At 44.9% G+C, this 18,997-nt stretch overlaps 1 protein-coding gene and 2 pseudogenes across 2 annotated transcripts in view; 2 read left to right on the top strand and 1 right to left on the bottom strand.

The window, feature by feature from the left end:
• Positions 1-2,628: 2,628 nt before the first annotated feature.
• Positions 2,629-4,307, bottom strand: LOC147030674 (uncharacterized). Its single transcript, XM_085874943.1, has 2 exons — positions 3,998-4,307; positions 2,629-3,315 (listed from the first exon to the last, which is right to left on the bottom strand). Exons 1-2 carry the CDS (start codon positions 4,120-4,122, stop codon positions 2,919-2,921), a joined length of 522 nt encoding a protein of 173 aa, XP_085731069.1. The 5' UTR covers positions 4,123-4,307; the 3' UTR covers positions 2,629-2,918.
• Positions 4,298-18,997, top strand: part of LOC147030672 (NFX1-type zinc finger-containing protein 1-like) — a 141,163-nt pseudogene continuing 126,463 nt past the window's right edge. The window contains exon 1 of the transcript XR_015056470.1: positions 4,298-4,548. The product of XR_015056470.1 is annotated as an NFX1-type zinc finger-containing protein 1-like (transcript). The remainder of the gene's footprint in view (positions 4,549-18,997) is intronic.
• LOC147030673 (signal recognition particle RNA) lies at positions 5,044-5,182 on the top strand (annotated as a pseudogene).

The raw sequence follows: 18,997 nt of genomic DNA, 5'->3' as shown, positions 1-18,997 counted from the left end.
CATTGATGAATCGTGTTGCCTGTGACACCACAGAATGACAGTTTTTAGCTGGTTCGAGATTCGAACCCAAGCTAAACAGCTTAGAGACTGCAGTTACAACCTTTCTGTCATGAGCCTTCGTCCCCTTGGCAAGTTTGATTGAGATTGTCCCAGTAACGACTGAATGCATCGGCCACAGACGTGCAGACAAGACAGACAGACACCAACTTGTGTATGTCTTAGTATGATGATACCTGACTTTAGGACAGGTAAATAAATTTCCTCCTGTAAATGCTTTCATTTGTAGACTCATGGAATGATGTGAAGCTGATGTTTGAGCTGTGAGACTTGTACGAGTACAATGAGTGACAATGGTGGACTTACTAGACAATGGTGGACAATCTTTTCAGTTTTTACATGAAATAAACGACATGCTGTACTTATGAAAAACAGCAATGTGTTGTGGCCTTGGAGGACTTGTCCATCAGACATGACTGTATTGGTGTGATAACTGCCATAATTGGTCAGGAGGAAGACTGTGTATATGGTTGTGTTAAGAAGGATATAAACCCTAATAGCTTTGATCATCTTTTTGCTCAGCCAGACCATGTGATAGATCTAACTTGCATTTGCACCTTCTAGGAATTGGCCAGATGACATGAATGGGGTGGACAAACGGCCAACCGAGCAGCACCCGTTCGAGCTGATGGCAACGTTGGGCTATGAACCCCATGATGATGTAAGCAGGTTGTCTCATGCGAGCATTGTTGTGTGATGTCTTGTGTATTCCATTTGATTTTTCGTTTTCTTGGTTACTCTTCTGTCGACATTTTCAATTCATAACCGACCACAAACCATTATTACAGTCCCTGTTCAATGAGTCTCAGGGAAATGACCCACAGGCCTCTCTCCACACGCATTCATTGCTGGGCTGAGAAGTTGGCAGCTCATGACTATTGCATAAGGTATCTTCCTGGCAGTGGGAATTCCAGTGCTGATCCTTGAGCAGGTAATTACCAGTGCCTGTTTGCCCAGGTAACGTACCCGTGTACCAGGAGATATTTCATGGCAATGAGTGCGTGCATACCGGGGAATAAACTTGCTGGTCCGAATTTGGTGTTGTCTTCCTTTTCACCCCTTAATTCTGCGCATGCGTCCTAGATATATGATGTATCGTGTACTGCATATTATTTTTCGTTTTGTCGGTTACTTTTTGGCTGTTTCTCTCGTTGGCCTTTAATTCCTTCTCATTTGGCTCCTCCCATTCCTGGCTCCTCACCTCATTTGGCTCCTCCCATTCCTGGCTCCTCTCCTTGTTGGCTCCTCCCCTTATTGTTTCTCGAGCCTTGTGACCATCCGTGACTACTATCACCGTCAGACCTTCTGAGCACTTTAATTATCATAAATCATTTATTAATTATTTGTTTTTGTCTACTTTGAGTGTCGTCTGTCCATCCCATAATGTAGGCACTGCCGTACTCGCCAGGGGTGCTGCGGTGAAAATAGTGACGTCAAGGCGCCATTGCAAAATGTGACCATGTTTTTTACGTTGCGTTTTATTACATATTTACAAATTGGCGGTAATGCAAAGAAATAGCGTATAACATGTTAAAAAAATAATATGATGCGATTCCGAATTATTTTCAACCATCACAGTGTCACTCTGAAGTCGATTTGCATATTTCCAAAATGGCGGGGCGCCCTAACGTTATGTGGTGAGCAAAAATTGTCATATAATATATCGCATATTCCTTGAAAGCAGCATGTAAAAGATAAAGACGAGCATAAAACTAAATACTCACTGGTCATTTTTATATCTAGTTTATATGGGGAAGGTCAGGTCCAAGGGGAGAAAATTGCGGTCCAAAATCGCCTTTATTTAGGCCTGAAAAAAATGGAAATTTATCCATTCAAGACCAAGATGGCTGCGCACCTGTTTATTTTCGTTATTTTTTACATAATAATCTGCTCTAATCACACATATTACAAGCCATCCTTTCTTTATTCATTGTATATATTATTTATTTTTCACTTTGGAAAGAAACTGTACGAATATTTGTTGATTATTTTTTTTTAATATGGAATAGGCAAAGCCGAGAAGCGAACGTAGAATTCTTCTTGCATTCGATGCTGCAATTTCCGGTTACTTTGGCCTGGATTCGGGATCAGCGATCAAATAATGTAAATCACGATTAAAAATTATTTTTTGAAGATGCGTGAGATATCTTTAATATGGAATAGGCAAAGCCCAGAAGCGAACGTAGAATTCTTCTTACATTCGCTTCTTAAATATATCAAATTAAAGTCTTTTTGCTATGAAAAAATAAATATTACCTTAACATTACCTTCACAACAACAACTACACCGCTGAGAACAGGATCACATCTGAAGAAAAAAAAATCCTCAACATTACCTTCACAACGACAACTACACCGCCTAGAACAGAATCTCATCTAAAAAAATTAATATTACCTTAACATTATACCTCAACATTACCTTCACAACAACAACTACACCGCCAAGAACAGGATCTCATCTGAAAAAAAAAATCCTCAACATGACCTTCACAACGACAACTACAACGCCTAGAACAGGATCTCATCTAAAAAAAATAAATACGAGAAGTGAACGTAGTATTCTTCTTACATTTGCTTCTGACTTTACCTATAACTTGTTCAAAACTGTATACGCATTTTCCAGTTACTTTGGCCTGGATTCGGGATCAGCGATGAAATAACGTAAATCACGATTAAAAATTATTTTTTGATGATGTGGGAGATATTTTTATTAAAATCAGTGGAGGAAATATACACCATGTCTGATATTATTTGGGTCTTTCATGTCTCCGACGATGCCTTTATCTCCTGGCATGCATCATTCCCCGTGACAAAAACCGGAAAAAAAAAACCAGAAACAAAAAAAAAACAGAAGCAAAAGGGTCATAGCCAACGACAGGGATTCCAAATTGCCAGGGGTATTGTGTTGTTTTTGTTATTTCCTATTCTCTCGTGTGCACGCGTTAAGTAATATTCACAAGATAGAAATAAATCCCAATCGTGTTTATACACCGCACAGCATTTAAAAACAACCAGAAGCAAAAGGTCATAGCCGACGACACGGATTCCAAATCTCCAGGGGTGTTGTTGTTGTTGTTGTTGTTGCTGTTGCTGTTGCTGTTGTTGTTGCTGTTGCTGTTGTTGTTGCTGTTGCTGTTGTTGTTGTTGTTGTTGCTGCTGCTGCTGCTGCTGCTGCTGCTGCTGCTGCTGCTGCTGCTGCTGCTGCTGCTGCTGCTGCTGCTGCTGCTGCTGCTGCTGCTGCTGCTGCTGCTGCTGCTTCCTATTCTCTCATGTGCACGCGTTAAGTATGAAGCTCACTGCGTTCGCTATTATGTCCATATTAACATATTTGTGAAGTCTTGTGACCAGTTAAATGCAATATTTGTAAACATAAGCACTTGTCACAATGTTTTTATGACACACTGAAATGTCCCGTGTTTCTGTTAATCGTATTGTTACTGATTCATATTCATTCCCAAGGTCATTTATTTATCTTCGGTTGTATTGCTTACAATATTTCCTAAATGCTGATATATAGTTTTATATGTCTTTTTCCTGTAATAAAGCACGTTATTGACATTGTATCTATTTTTGTGTTATTTTTACACAATTTCCTAATGGGTATTGGACACAACTCGTTACATAATAAATGTATTACAAATTGTTCCCAAATACAGCCGATATATTGAAAATTCAAAACTTGAATATCTCGAAAAATATTCAGTCATTTTCAAAAATTCCAAAAGCTATGAGTTCATATTAATATATGCTATTAGAAAATAACATAAAATAAATACATATAGGGTTTTGAAATTTTAATGATAGTGCCTACGGGAACGTAGTTCAATGCAGGAGTCCATGAGGCCCAGAAAAAGCCTGAGAAATGGTTGTCAACCTGTGGTCACTTGTCCATGCTGTATTCCTTTTAAATGCTGAGCATCGAGCAGGCAAACAGCACGTACCATTGATAAAGGCTTCGGTGGGACTCGGCCAGGTTCGAACCATTGGACACTGATCCACGAACCTCGAACGGGTTACTCCAACTTAAAAAAAAATTTAAAGCTTCAGCTATGGTTTTACTTACCATTTCTGGGACTCACTGATTTTGTTTGTCATTTAGTGTAAAGGGAACAAACAAAAACACTCCTTCCTTGAAATTACGTTGTGCACGGTGATGGCCAGCTGATGGGTGGAGCCTCGAATTCCCTTCCACGATATGACGTCATGTGCCATTGTTCTGCCTATCGCGTGTTTTCTGAGAAAACCGCATGACTCGCCGCAGTTAGCTTGTGCCGGTGTTGTGCACACTGAATCTTTCAGATGGAGTCTGTCAAATCCGACTGTGGCCGTGGCAGTGGCCGTGGCAGTGGCCGTGGCAGTGGCAGTGGCCGTGGCAGTGGCCGTGGCAGTGGCCGTGGCAGTGGCCGTGGCCGTGGCCGTGGCCGTGGCAGTGGTCAGGGTACGATCCGGGAGCAGGGTCGCCCAGCGAGGAGTCCAGCGCCGAGCAGACCAGGTGAGCTGCGTTTCCACGTGCTCTCTCTCTCTCTGTCCACACAGTGTGTTTACACTCGTTATCGGCCGATGGACATTGGAAATCGCAGTTTTCTTTATGTATTGTCCTCACGCTGCTGTTGATGGCAAAAGGTTAACAATGAATGAACTGTCAGTTTACAAACTTCGACGCAATGTGTTGCTCAGGTTCTTTGGTGGAGCAAAGGTTGATGTGATTTGTTCTCATGTCCAAGATGAGGGCATGCTGTTGCCCAAGTTACTTTGTGATCCTTAATGTCTCCAAAAGGAATGTAGGCTTCCAGAGACCCGATAGTTTCGGTGGCAGCTTAATCACCAAGAGCTATTTCATCAGGGATGGTCAGACCAAACTTTGAAAAACAAAAAACAAACTTTAGTTCAAAAAAAATTGTACGAACGATGCACAATAATCCAATAAATGCTTTTATTTTTTTAAATATACAGGTGTGTGTGTGTGTGTGTGTGTGTGTGTGTGTATACCGGGCGTAGTGGCGTGCGCCTGTAATCCAGCTACTCGGAGGCTTGGGTTGGAGGATCGCTTGAGGACGGGAGCTCTGCACTGGCCGCGTATGAGAGGGTGTAGGGCAGCCCGGAATCATGGTGAAACCCAATCCTTATCCCTGTGTCGTAAGAGGCGACCAGGGTTGCGTCAGGAAGGGCATCCGGAGTAAAACCTATGCCAAATCAGCATGCGGATCATAACAGATGATCCGCTCTGGCGACCCCTAATGGGAGCACCCAAAAGACAAACAACAACATATATATATATATATATATATATATACATACATATACAGTATCTCACAAAAGTGAGTACACCCCTCACAAATATGTAAATAATTCAGTGTAACTTTTTAAGCAGCTTTGCTCGAAGCAAAAGCTGAAAGTTAATGACAGAGTAGACATTCTGCAAGATGTATGCAGGTGCAAAACTGCCATTCCATAAAAACAATGTGGCATATTACGAATATTTCTGAAAGAGGAGACAACAATAGTGAGTGCACCCCTGCTATTGTCTCCACAAGAAGTAAGTCGAGCATGGTAAAATAGCTTCCATTTTCATCATTTTCTGCATATTTAAGTCAAAGAGTGTTAAAGGTACAAATATGCACCAAGCAATACACACAATGTCCATAGAGCTGCAACCTCCCTGGTATGTTAAAAGTGAAGAAGTGTACTCAATGCAGTAATTGTCGATCTGCTTGCTGAAGAAATAATTGCATAGGAAATACTGTACCAATCGCCATTGAGAAAGCAGCATGGCTCCTCATGGTAAAGAGCTCTCGAAAGATGTCAAAGATCTAATCGTTGCCCAACATAAAGATGGCCAAAGATACAAGAAGATCTGTGCTTCTTTGAAAGTAAGCCCCAACACCATGGCCAAGGTCATCCAGAGGTTCTCCAAGAAGCGTACAACAATGAGTTGTGCTCACCAGGGCAGACCAGCAAAGATGACTGCACGTACTGTTCGCCAAGTTCAGAATCTAGCCCTCCAAGGCAGACGACAAAGTGCCGCCAAGATTGCTGAAGAGATCTCTGCAGCTTCTGGCCAGTCTGTTAGTGTGCAAACCTGAAGCAGAGCCACAAGAAAGCTCACAAACAGTTTGCTGAAGCACATCAATCCAAGCCCCTGGACTACTGGCAACATGTCCTCTGGTCTGATGAAACGAAGATCAATTTGTTTGGATCTGATGTAGTGCAGCGTGTCTGTCGGCGACCTGGGGAACAGTACCAAGACAAGTGTGTTATTCCTACTGTCAAGCATGGTGGTGGTGGTGTCGTGGTTTGGGGATGCATGAGTGCTGCCGGTTCTGGAGGGCTCAAGTTCATCGAGGGAAACATGGATTCTACGATGTACAGTGACATCCTGAATGAGAAGATGTTACCCTCCCTGTAAAAACTTGGTAGAGGAGCTGTATTTCAGCACGATAACGATCCGAAGCATCGTTCCAAGCAGACAACTGCCTTTCTGAAGATGTCGAAGGTCAATGTATTGGAGTGGCCAAGCATGTCACCTGATCTAAACCCAATAGAACACCTGTGGGGCATCCTGAAATGTAAGGTTGATGGACGAAAGGTGTCCAACATTACGCAACTTTGAGAAGTCATTGCAGAGGAGTGGAACAGGATCCCAGCAAAGACATGTGGAACACTGGCCAACTCCATACCAAGTAGAATAGCTGCTGTGCTCAAAAACAATGGTGGACATACAAAATACTGAAAACAATAACGCTTCAATGTGAGAAAGTACAGCGGGTGTACTCACTTTTGTTGCCCCCCCCTCCCCCTTTTCACAGATATGCCCAGTATGCCACATTGTTTCCACAGAATAAATGTTTTGGGCCTGTACATGTATGACAGAATGTCTACTCTATCATTTCTTTGAGTCTTGTGTTTATAATACATCTAAGTAAAAAGTTACAACAAAATATGTACATTTTTGTAAAGGGTGTACACTCACTTTTGTGAGATACTGTATATACCAGACTTAAACCCCCCCCAACCTCTCTCCACATTAAACATTTTAGAAGGATGGATAGAGTATAGACAAACACTGGGAAGACAATGGCAAACCACGCAGTATAACGCTTGCTAAGAAACTGCTTTGGCAGCACCAATACTCTGCAAATAATGTGGTAGATCAATGTTGAAAACTATACAGGGCATTTCTTGTACAAACATTACCTCCTTCACCTTCGGTGGCAGAGGTAATAATTGGTCTCCTCTTCCTTGAAGTTATTGAACACCCGTCGTAATTCGCACTTACCCCGGCAGTGCTGACTGCTATTGGGTACTGTATGTCCACTAGTTTGTGAATCAGCTGAGCTAGATATGGATGCTAGCTTCGGAACAAGCAATCCTGGTAAATTTTTGAGTAGGTATTACTATCTGAACATGACCAAGCTGAATGTCACAGTTCGGTTTCTTATATCAGCCACATTGACTTCAGACAGTACTGCAACATGATGAGTGCAGAACCCCATCAAATATGCCTACTACCGCCATCTATGGGTTGAATAAACAGAAATGAGAATAGCCTTGTGAAGGTATATGAGCCGATTAGACCACTGGTCATTATACTAACCATGCAGGAGTTGGTGTAGTGGCATTCAATATTGAGGGTTGGGCAGTGGGCCAATCACTTTCTCTCCCTCAAAAAGCACAATTACAAAAACTGGCTCGGTGTACATCATTGAATGGGTGAGTGCCAATGGAAACACTGCCCAAGTGAAGATGGTGTGATGCTTGGAAGTAAATATCATAGTGGATTGGCAGAAGGAAAACTAATCTCAATGGCACATGAAGCCTGGGGTGTCGGCCCAGATCATGGTTCAGGACAAGCACCATTGGTGAGACCTTATGCATTCCGTCTGGCACAAAGAGGATTAACAAACTGGTTATCTCTCCACCTTTCACAGATGTGAGTACCGTACTTGGGTTTGAATATGGAAAAACATGATGGGCCAAATAGCTTCCATGTACGAACATTTCCTCTGAAGGATGCTTTATTCCCCAATTGCTTTTTGTTTGTTTGTTTGTGTCGAGTCTATGCTTGTGGAGGAACTAGAACACAATGGACCACAACATAAACGAACAGTGGAAAGAGAGAAGGTGGAGGGGTTTTGGGGGAAGGGGGAAGGGGGAGGTAGAGTACAGTTACAGTTACAAAATAGAGGGTGACTTGGAGGCACAAGAGTTCACATAGAACACTTTACCCCATGCAGTCTTGAGAAAATGGACATGGAAAGCGTCTTTTAACGTGTTGCTTTATGTTTTGCACTAAACAAACAGCTCCAGATGCCACCATTTTGTCTAAAAGCTGAATCTCAGTTACTCTGCCCACAGGACGTAAGGCAGTGTAAATATTTTTCCAAGTACTGTACTGCAAAACGGAAGGTTTTTGAAAGTGACAAGAAGGCAGTTTGTTTTCTACAGTGTTCAAGTATGTAATTCAATCGAAATAAAATAAAAGTTTTAAAGGCTGTAGAAAAAAAGAAAAAAAAATTTTTTTTTTTTTGGAAGTTTACTGCAACTCATGCACTCTTTTACATCAGCTTATTTGGCACGTTAACTGAGTTATTCGTGCCTGTTTGTGTCCTTTATGCCATCCATAACAACAGTAAGTTTCCTTCTTTGGAATGATTTTCATTTTCAATTTTGTATGACTGCCAGACACGTAGACAGACTAAAACAAGTAACTTACTCCTCTTTACGCGTGTACACTCGGGATGAGATTTCGTACAATTTGCCAAATTCAGAGGCAAAGTACTGCTAAACTGCAGGGTTGTGTTCTGATTTGTTTTCCACAATGTTCGAAATATACAATTCAATTGAAATTAAGCAGTTCCTTGATCATAGACTGACGTTTGTAAACAAAGTGGATGATCGAAGGAAGAACAGAATTATCAAAAAAAAAAAAATTCGACTTCCATAAGGTTTTATTTTGGGGTGGTTTTAATTGAGGAAAAGAGGTGGAAATAAATTAGAAAGTCAAGGAGCATGAAAGGAGAATATCCAGGATAAATGAAACCAAATGAGGCATGCTTAATACTTCCACCCCTGAAGGTGGATGGTGGACGTTTTGTTTTCACCTCTGTTTATCTCCCTGTGAGCAGGATATCTCAAGTTTTTGATGGATTCAGATGAAACTTGGTGGACAGGTTCGGTGTGTGACAAGGACAAATTTATTAGGTTTTGGGGAAGATCTGGATCCAGATTCTAGAATTTATCAAATGATTTATCACCATTGAGAGATAGGTTCAAAAATGATATACAGTATAGCATGATACTTCAAGAAGTTGTGGATGATTAGGGTAGTTGAAAAGAACAAGTCGATTCGATTTTGGTTAAGGTCAGGACGCAGATCCGGGCTATCAGTGGGATCTAAAATGTAAACTGTTCAGCTGCGTGGAGGTATGCACTCTTCCAAGCGCCATCTAGTAAGCTGAGGCATTGGGAGTAAGGCCAGACACTCACTCGCAAGGACACATTCATTATATGTTGCAACTCTACTACCATGTAGATCTTAGCCAGATCCCATTAGGTCAGAAATGACTCCCAGGCGTAAGCAGCACAGAAAAAACTTGAGAATCGTAGACCTCTCATAACTCCAGATCGTAAAAGTCACGTCAAATATCTTGCCTTAACAGATATGTACTCCATCATGCAATCCCCTGCTTGTGATTTAACAGAACCTGTTATATCACTCCCTGCCCTCTGAACTCTATAATCGAAGCTGCATCAATATTTCAGAGGTTTGGGGCATTATGCGCTCATGCTTGTTACTGTACCAATCATCGCCCCGGATGCATACTCATCCCTGAGCAGGCAGTGCATTGTTTTACCTTCCTCATGACAGGTGGTTCACCATGAGTAGGAAGGGCTTGCAGATACCTGTGCCCAGCATGTTTACCAGTTGGTCTTGCTTCATTGTTCCCATTTTTTTTTTTAATTTTTATTGTTTACAAAACTGCCTTTTATGTTTACCTCCACCACCAAACGTGGATGGAGGTTATTTTTTTCACCCTGTCTGTTTGTCTGTTTGCTGTTTTAGTTGTCTGTGAGCAGGATAGTTATCGAGGGATTCAGACCAAATTTGGTGGACAGCTTGGGTGTGTGACAAAGGTGAATTAATTAGATTTTGGTGAAGATCTGGATCTGGATACTGCAATTTCTAAAGCGATTCTTCACCATTGAGAGATGAAGGCCAAAAACGATACATGTAGCACAACATCTGAAAAAAGTTGAGGGATTCGGACAAAACTTTAGTGGATAAGTTGGTTCAATGACAAGGTCAAACCGGTTCGATTTTGGTTCAGGTCTGGATCCAGATCTGACATATCAGTCGGATATAAAATGTAAACTGTTAAGCTTGGTGAGGTATGCACTCCACTGAGTCTTTCTCGTTTCTTCGATCGTCAACCTTTTTTCTTCTTCAACATTGTAATTCCATTTGGTTTTTGACCTTTTACCTTTCTTCTTGTGTCTAACCCCTATTTTTGATCACTTAAATTTTGTTTTGATTGTAACCAACAATATCTTCTCCATCCCCCTCATTCCCCACCGTGATGAACACATGTTTGTCAACTTTTAATGAATAAAATGCATTGTCCAAGCAATGTGAAATGATTTAGTGATAATTTTAACAGTTGATGCCACATACCCAAAGCCTCCTCCCCTACCTCTTAATTAAAAGTGTGGACCTCAAATATCCGGGGCCTTCGCTCAAACCTTTCAGATCTTTCCATACAGGTTGCCACTGACAAACCAGACATTATCTGCCGAACAGAAACTTTCCTCTCCCAAGACGTGTCTGACTCCCAAGTATCTCTCCCCGGTTACTCCCTCTTACGGTATGACAGACCTGAGCCTCGCCCTGGTGGAGGAGTTGCTCTCTTCATCAAAGACTCTATTCCTCACTCTCCATGCACTGCTCTCACTCCCCCACACCCCCAGGAATACCTCTGGCTTCGGCTTCCCCTCAACTCCCACCTCATGTTTATATGTGTACTGTACCGTCCACCGAACAGTGATGACTCCATCTACACCTCACTATCTGAAAACATGGACCATCTTCTATCTTCTCATCCAAACTCTCTCTTCCTCTTATGTGGTGACTTCAATTGTCATCACGCCAGTTGGCTAGGTGTGGGTACCTCTCTCACCTGCCATGGCACCTCGGCAAAAGCTTTCTGCGACTCATTGGGACTGACTCAATCGGTCAACTTCCCGACCCGGATCTCAACCAATGGTACTCCATCTCTTCTGGATCTGATTTTGACAAATTTCCCTGACAATATCTGCTGCTCTTCCTTCACTCCAATTGGTTCTTCTGACCACGTCCTTGTCAAAGTGGACATCTCTCTGGCTGTTATCAGAGAACCACCTCACCGCCGTCGAGTCTGGCATTTCACTCAAGCCGACTGGCAGGGTCTCCGAGCAGCCATCAAATTTACAGACTGGTCTCCTATCACTACTTTCTCAAACATCAACTCATCCTCGGAATTCTTTCAAAGAAACTTGCTCTCCCTCATGCACAGATTTATCCCCTCTCGTGTTCAGTTGTCCTACCCTTCCTCCCGCCCTTGGTTTACTGAAGCTTGTGGCGAGGCAGTTGTCCTGAAACAACTTGCCTTTGCGTCATGGAAAGCAAATCCAACTGAGGGCAATCTCAGTTCCTTCCACAAAGCTCGGAACAAGTGTGTATCTACCCTCAGGAGAGCCAGAAAACAACATCTTTCTCATCTCAAGTCTGAACTCTCAAACCTCTCTCCCTCCTCAAAATCCTGGTGGCGTTTAATCAAATTTGTTTCTGGTGTATGTTCCCCCTCCATCCCCTCCCTTACCTCAAATGGCCGCACTGCTGATACCACACGTGATAAAGCTGAATGTCTAAACTCGGTGTTTGCAGCTAAATCTTGTGTCCTAAACCCATCACTTTCTCTACCCACTTTACCCAGTCGCAGCCAACTGTCCCTGGACTCTGTATCCTTTTCTCCTGACAAGGTGGAGAGCTTGCTTTCAAACCTCGAGTCAGATTCTGCAACCGGTCCAGATGGCATCAGCCCACTTGTCCTCAAAGCCTGCTCTTCTGCTCTTGCTCACCCTCTCTCTGTTCTATTCACCCTCTCGTTTGCCCAAGGTCATCTGCCATCTGCTTGGAAATCTGCTAACATCACTGCCCTGCATAAAAAAGGTGCAAAAACAGATGCCTGTAACTACAGACCAATCAGCCTTCTCCCAATCATCAGCAAGGTTATGGAATCCATCATCGCTTCAGACATGAAATCCTTCCTCTTCTCCAATGGCTTGATTTCCAATCATCAATTTGGTTTCAGACCAGGTCACTCTACCCTGGAGTATCCTCTATCCACCCTCTGCCGTACCATCTGTCATCCCTCAGACCGGCAAGCAGCAGCTTCTTCGCTCACTGCAGATCTGGATAAAATCACAAACTGGTCCAACACGTGGAACATGTCTTTCAATCCAGACAAATCTCACACTCTCACTATGTCTCTTTGAAAGGACCGTTTAGAAAACCCCCCCATCCACTTTCACAACAATCCTCTGGAAGAAGTCTTTTCTTTCAAGCTTCTGGGTCTCACTATCTGCCATGACCTTTCCTGGGAAAGTCACATTTCCAACCTCGCCTCAAAAGCCAGTCGCCGACTGGGAATCCTCCGTCGTGCAAAGTCCTTCCTCGGCCCTCTTGAGCTCCTGAACCACTTACAAAGCTTTTGTCCATAGCCTGATGGAGTACTGCTCTCCCCTCTGGGCTGGTGCTCCTGCCTCCCACCTTTCTCGGCTTCACGCTGTCGAAACCAGGGCATTTAAGATCATCGGCATCTCCCGCAATGAAGCTGAGTCTTTGGGCCTCTCACTCAATCACCGCAGGTTGGTCGGTGGTCTTTCTGTCTTCTACCGACTCCTCTCCAGTCTTGCCCCCCCCTGCTCTCTCTGCGATTTGTCCCCACCACATTTCCACAGGGCGCTCAAGGTCCGCCAACAACCCCCTTCTGGTAAAACTACCAAAATCACGAATCACTGCTCATCTTCACTCTTTCATTCCTCTTTTTTCCCGCCTTTGGAATAAACTTCCTCACTCTATTCTTTCCCATTCTTCCCTCCAGGCTTTCAAAACAGCTGTTCACCACCACCTCTTATCTTCCCCCATCCAAATCCTCGATCTTTTCTACCCCTGATAATCCACCCAAGCCCACTTCCTTCAATTCCCCTGCTTTCCTTCCTGAAAGTCCCTGAAATGTCCATCTTCTCTTCGCCATGTTCCCTGTCCCATCCCCATCCCTCTCCCTTCCACAGTTCACCTAATGTGTCTGTTCCCCACTGTTTTGTCCCTTCCACTAACACCCCTCTTGTCTCATGCCTCCTTGCTGTGAGTTGTGTGTTAGCTCTCATACGAGCCTCGACCAAGGTATACAAACAAAAAAAAATAAAAAAATGAAAAAATAAAAATAATACTACCTCAAACAAAACGTCTCTGTTGTATTCTAAAGTAAAAACAACAGAAACAATAATTGCATCAAGAAATGCAAAATTCAATTCCACACTTAGTATTCTTTTTCGAATCAAGGACATTTCGTTTGCATGGTAATATCACCTTGGTTAGTCAATTAGCATGATTTAGGCTGCAATTACAAGGATATAGAAGGATATATAATTACAAGGAGAAATAATTGGTCCTTTGAAATGCACTTGCTTAAACGAGATCAATTAAATGAGTCTCATAAGGAGGAATATTATCCACTTGGTAAGATTAGCTATTGGAGAAACTTCCTTGAGCAAAACAGTGTGATCAGGTCTGCAAGGTGAACAGCCTCCAGTGAAAGGGAACAGTGTGGGTAAGGGAAGTCGGCAAACTCCATCAGTAACCTAGGGACAAGGATTGGCACAAATGACTAATCAAAACATGTTTATACATGTGAAATAACTTATAAGTGAAACTTGCGAGTCAGAATATATGTATATATATATATATATATATATATATATATATATATATATATATTTATATATGTATATATTTATATATATATATATATTTATATATATATATATATATATATGTATATATATATATATATATATATTTATATATATATATATATATATATATATATATATATATATATATATATATATATATATATATATATATATATATATATATATATATATATATATATATATATATATATATATATATATATATATATATATATATATATATATATATATTTATATATATATATATATATATATATATATATATATATATATATATATATATATATATATATATATATATATATATATATATATATATATATATATATATATATATATATTGTTGCGAATTCGAGCCCGCCGGCGTGCGAGCGGCCACGTAACTCGAATCGCAGCACGTCGCCCACCGGACGGACAATTCCGTCGTGACCCTCTCAGACTAACGCCGGGAACTAGTCATGGGTGGGCCTTTCAGCCTCACCACGATCGTGCCAATCGGCCCCCCACGTGGGATAGGGTTGTTCGCCAAATTCAACCTACCTAAAGTACCCACACGGAGGGTATACTGGGCGATCGCAGGTCGACCCCGGACACGGGCCACTTAAGCGACCCGTTCGATACTATCGGGATAACCGAGCGGTGTTATATCATCGACCTCGACGGTTCCGATTAATTATCGGGCGTATTTAGCCCACTACCAACCCTTTACGTGAAGTAAGATGGAGATTCAATAAAAGAAATGACGAAGCGAAACGGGAAAAACAGTTCAACATGAGGCACATTTATTCAGCGGCAAACGGATAGCACACATATACAATTACAACAATTATGCACCAAAAGCAATTGCAACAAAAGAAACACAATGCAGATCTAGTACTGACTACGCGAGCACACGGCAACACTTACACAGTTTTACTTTACAGACGGCGCCGACAACACATATACTCCAAAGCAAAAGAAAAAGGGCCACCCTCAACGACAAGGGGGCAGACGTGGTCTGTGGGCGCGAGACCGCGTGGAGCCTACCCGTCTTGTGATGAGCCGCAAATGCCGCGGCGGTGCCCCGACTCCGCGCTCCTCCGCGGGTTTCGTTGGCACTGCTTGGAATGGGGTGGGAGCGGGGCCCCCTTTTCGCACTATCTCAGCGCGGGGGGAAACAGGAGGGGTTGTTGATGCTCTGGGGAAAGAGGATAGCTGGCTTTCTTGGGTCCCGCGACGAGCGACTCCACTGCGACCTCGACCACGCTCCCGGCTTCACCTCTCTGCAGCTCCCCGACAGACTCCGAACCCCGACAGACCGACTCTCCTCCAGACCCTTCTTGACTGCTGCTGCCACACTCTGCTGCTGCCACACTCTGCTGCTGCCACACTCTGCTGCTGCCACACTCTGCCGCTGCCACACTTCGCCGCCGCCACACCTCTCCAACTCGCCCGAGCCCAAAACAAAAACTGACTGAATTCGCCCCGTGCTCGGCGCTTTATAGTGCGGCAGGAGAATCCATATGCAAATTTCCGGATCAGGATGAGCTCGGGGGCGGAGCCACGCTCGCCCATTGGACGGAGGAAAAGTGGGCGTGAACCTCCCCTGATCCTCGAATTTGCATATATCGATTCTACTCCGACGCGCCTGGAGGCGGGGCCAAATCGCCCCGCGCTCTCTGATAGGACGGAACAGAAGTGGGCGTGTATCATTCCTGATCCGACTTTTCCTCGGAAAGGCCGCTTTTTGCACCCGCGGCTCAGCGCGCGCCCTGTACGAGGCCAGGACAGCCTAACGCTCGGCGTTCACAAGTGGTGCGGGAATGGCGGCAGAAGGAGGAGAGGTGAAGGTGGTGGAGGGTTTATTGTGGTGGTTTATGGCCATGGCGACGCTTGGAATGGCGGTGATGCGATGTTTGCGAGAGCGAGCCGTGAAGGTAAAGGTCGTGGCTGTTGGCGTTGTTGTTGTTGTGAAGCGGCGTTGCGGTTGGTGGTTGTTGTGTGATGGCGGTTGAGACGTGGTTGGTTCAAAATAAAGATAGAACAGAAAAACGGCTATCTTAAAGGGTCGCAGCCCGAATGAATCACATTTATTCCCTCTAAACAACGGGTTTGGGCTAACTACACATGTACTTACAGAGATATCTCACCTACGGGACCTGAATGGTGGTTTGCGAATTTCCTCAACCACAACACTACCCCCTCCCCTTTTTACAGACTCGTCCCGAGTCGTCAAATTTTCGTGTGCCATCATGTGTAGTTCTCCCCTAGTACGTTTTACCTACGGATCCCTGAGTGCGACATTCATGGTATTCGTGTCCCCAAAATAAATAACCTGAGGGCTGAGTAACTAACTAAACAAACCCACTCACACGGACGACTTAAATAAAATTGCCGGCGCTAAGACAGACATGCCGGGGGCGCACTCATATGTACAGTACATCTTAACCTTAACTTACAAATTTTACACTAAACCATGGCCCAGGATCAATGGACTCTGCAAAAAGAAAGCAGCTAGCAGGGAGCCAGGCTGCTCGCATGCAGTCTCAGGCTCAAACAATGCAGGTGACGGGGAACGTGGCCGGCTGCTCACACGCAGTCCAAGGCCTTCCCTTTTTAAAATGAACCCAGTGAACCACAACGGTGCATGGGCTGCACAAACGCAGTCTCCGTGCCAGCTCAAGTGGCACACGCAATGAGCACAACGGATGGATGGATGGATGGATTAATGGATGGACGCAAACACGGTGCACGGGCCGCCACTGCAGGCCCGTGTTGTAGCTGCCAACAGAGCAGTTCTTGCAGCTTGCAAACTGTTGCTTTCTGATCCTGGTGCACATGGCAATGGACAGGGGGGGGCAAAGCAAAATTGAACGGGGGCTGGTGAACAGGGGCAGTGGGCATGGTATGGCAAAGGTGAGCAGGCAACCAAAGCCTGCAGAACAGGGCCGCTGCAGGCAAACACAGCCGGCAGACGAACTGGCCGGCACAGGCCTTGAAGCACAGCAGCTGCAGACAATCCAGCCGGCACAGGCCTTGCAGCAAACAACAGCTGCCGATGAAGTGGGCCGGCACAGGCCTTGCAGCAACGCAGCCAGCAGATGAAGCTGGCCAGCCTTTGCCGTTCAGTGAAGGTTGGTGGATGGAGTGCGGTGGTGCTGGCCACTTGGAAGGTGGGCTCGGACCTACCCTACGGTCTCCCTCCCAACCTATCGCCTTTGCCTGTCACTGTCTATACCCACTCCCTTAATTTGTCAAACCCCAATTTAGCCCCAACTTATTTAAATTTTTTTTATTTCTCCCACTATAATTCGTCCCCTAACCCTCTTTATCGTCCTTGTTCGGCTAACCTATCGTCCTAGCCTACTCCCAACCCCTACGTTCCCTTCCCGGAGGGGAATAAGGGAGAGCTAGCGTCCTGTGTTGAGGCCCGACTCAAGCCTCAGGATGGCCTCCCCAGACTTCAGCGATCTAACCCCAAAGTGGGTCCAGCGGCCCACAACGAGAGCGAAGGGATGGATGGTGCGGAGGGGTACATCTCCTAATCTACCCTAACCATTTAACTGTTAAACTACCCCGGGGCTTTCAACAAGCGCCTCGCGCTTAAACTATTGGTTCTGAAAACCCAGATTCCCGTCGCCTGTGTTGGTGTCCTCTCAAATTTCGGGCCTCGCCCCCCAATTTTCTTTCCGTGCCCTCACACGGTCTCATGGCTGGGATGCCTGGCTCCCCTTGGCAGCACGACCCTCTGCCGATTCTCCCGCTATGGCACCCCCGGGCACTACACTGCCTCCGAGCCTACCGGCTCCCTAAACACCGGGGAGTGCCCCCCATGGCACCTCCCCTGAAACGCACACGTGGCAGGCTGGCTTCCCGGGCCCCTTTCCGAGGGTCACCCGTGCCCACAACACTGCCCACGCAGCTAATGGCGCCCCGGGCCCCGCACCAAGCGGACGTACCCGTGCCCACTACACTATCCCGGCCCCCCTGGGCCCTTGGCCTACCACGGCCGACTAGCCTGGTGCCCGGGGTACCCACTCAGTGATACTCACCTTTTGCAGCCACGCTCCCAGCCCGTCAACAGGGCTCCTGCACCCCTCCAAAGGGGTATCGAGCCTACTTTCCCACCAACAACAAAACGACCTCCATTTTGTAAATTTGACTAACCCCCTAACTCACTCTACACTGACCCCGGGGTCCCTTGGGCGGGAGTCTCTCTTCCCCCCAATCACTCATCGCACCATGCATTCCCCATTCACTCCATTCACACAGACCCGCTGGCCTCACTCACTCAACAAGCACACGTTCTCACCTCACAACCCACAACTCTTCAACACACTCACCGCTGAATTCTGATATCCTTCTAACTACATCCCCGAACTAACTCGTGCTCCCACGTCGTCCCTTATACTATAGCACGTTCCTTTTAACACTACGTAGCTAAACTACGTCCCCTCAACACATCCAAAGTCTGTCACTGTCTCCAAAATAATCAAAAATAATTTCCCCAACCTAAATCTCGCTACAATCCCTCTAACTAATCCATTCCATGGGCCCCATGAGGACTTACCCCTGCCCCATGGAGCCAGTCTAGCTAAGCTAACCCTTCCCCCTAACTAGTTTCATCCTGTGCCCAGGTAAGGGGGTCTTCCACCCCTTTCCCAGAGAATCCTGTTCACCCAAAAGTGAGGCTTGCTTTTTTTTTTTTTTGAACATGCGCAGCACCAGCACGGCAACTCGCAACCTGCGCACCAGCACGGCAATTCACAGCCGCGCACCTGTGGCGTGACGTCATGGCAGCCGTTCGCGTCCCTCATCCCTCTTGGATGGTACCATCCGGCAGGGATTCACCTTCCTGCCGGATTCCAACCACACACGCAGCCATGATGTCACCCGGCGCATAAAACAAAAACACAAGCCTCACGTCT

Source organism: Eptatretus burgeri, chromosome 3 (genome assembly GCF_056783735.1).
Source record: "Eptatretus burgeri isolate ZD-2024b chromosome 3, Ebu_testis_v1, whole genome shotgun sequence".
Taxonomy (NCBI): Eukaryota; Metazoa; Chordata; class Myxini; order Myxiniformes; family Myxinidae; genus Eptatretus; species Eptatretus burgeri.
Note: the sequence above shows the minus strand (reverse complement) of the source record. Positions and strands in the feature narration are given on the sequence as shown.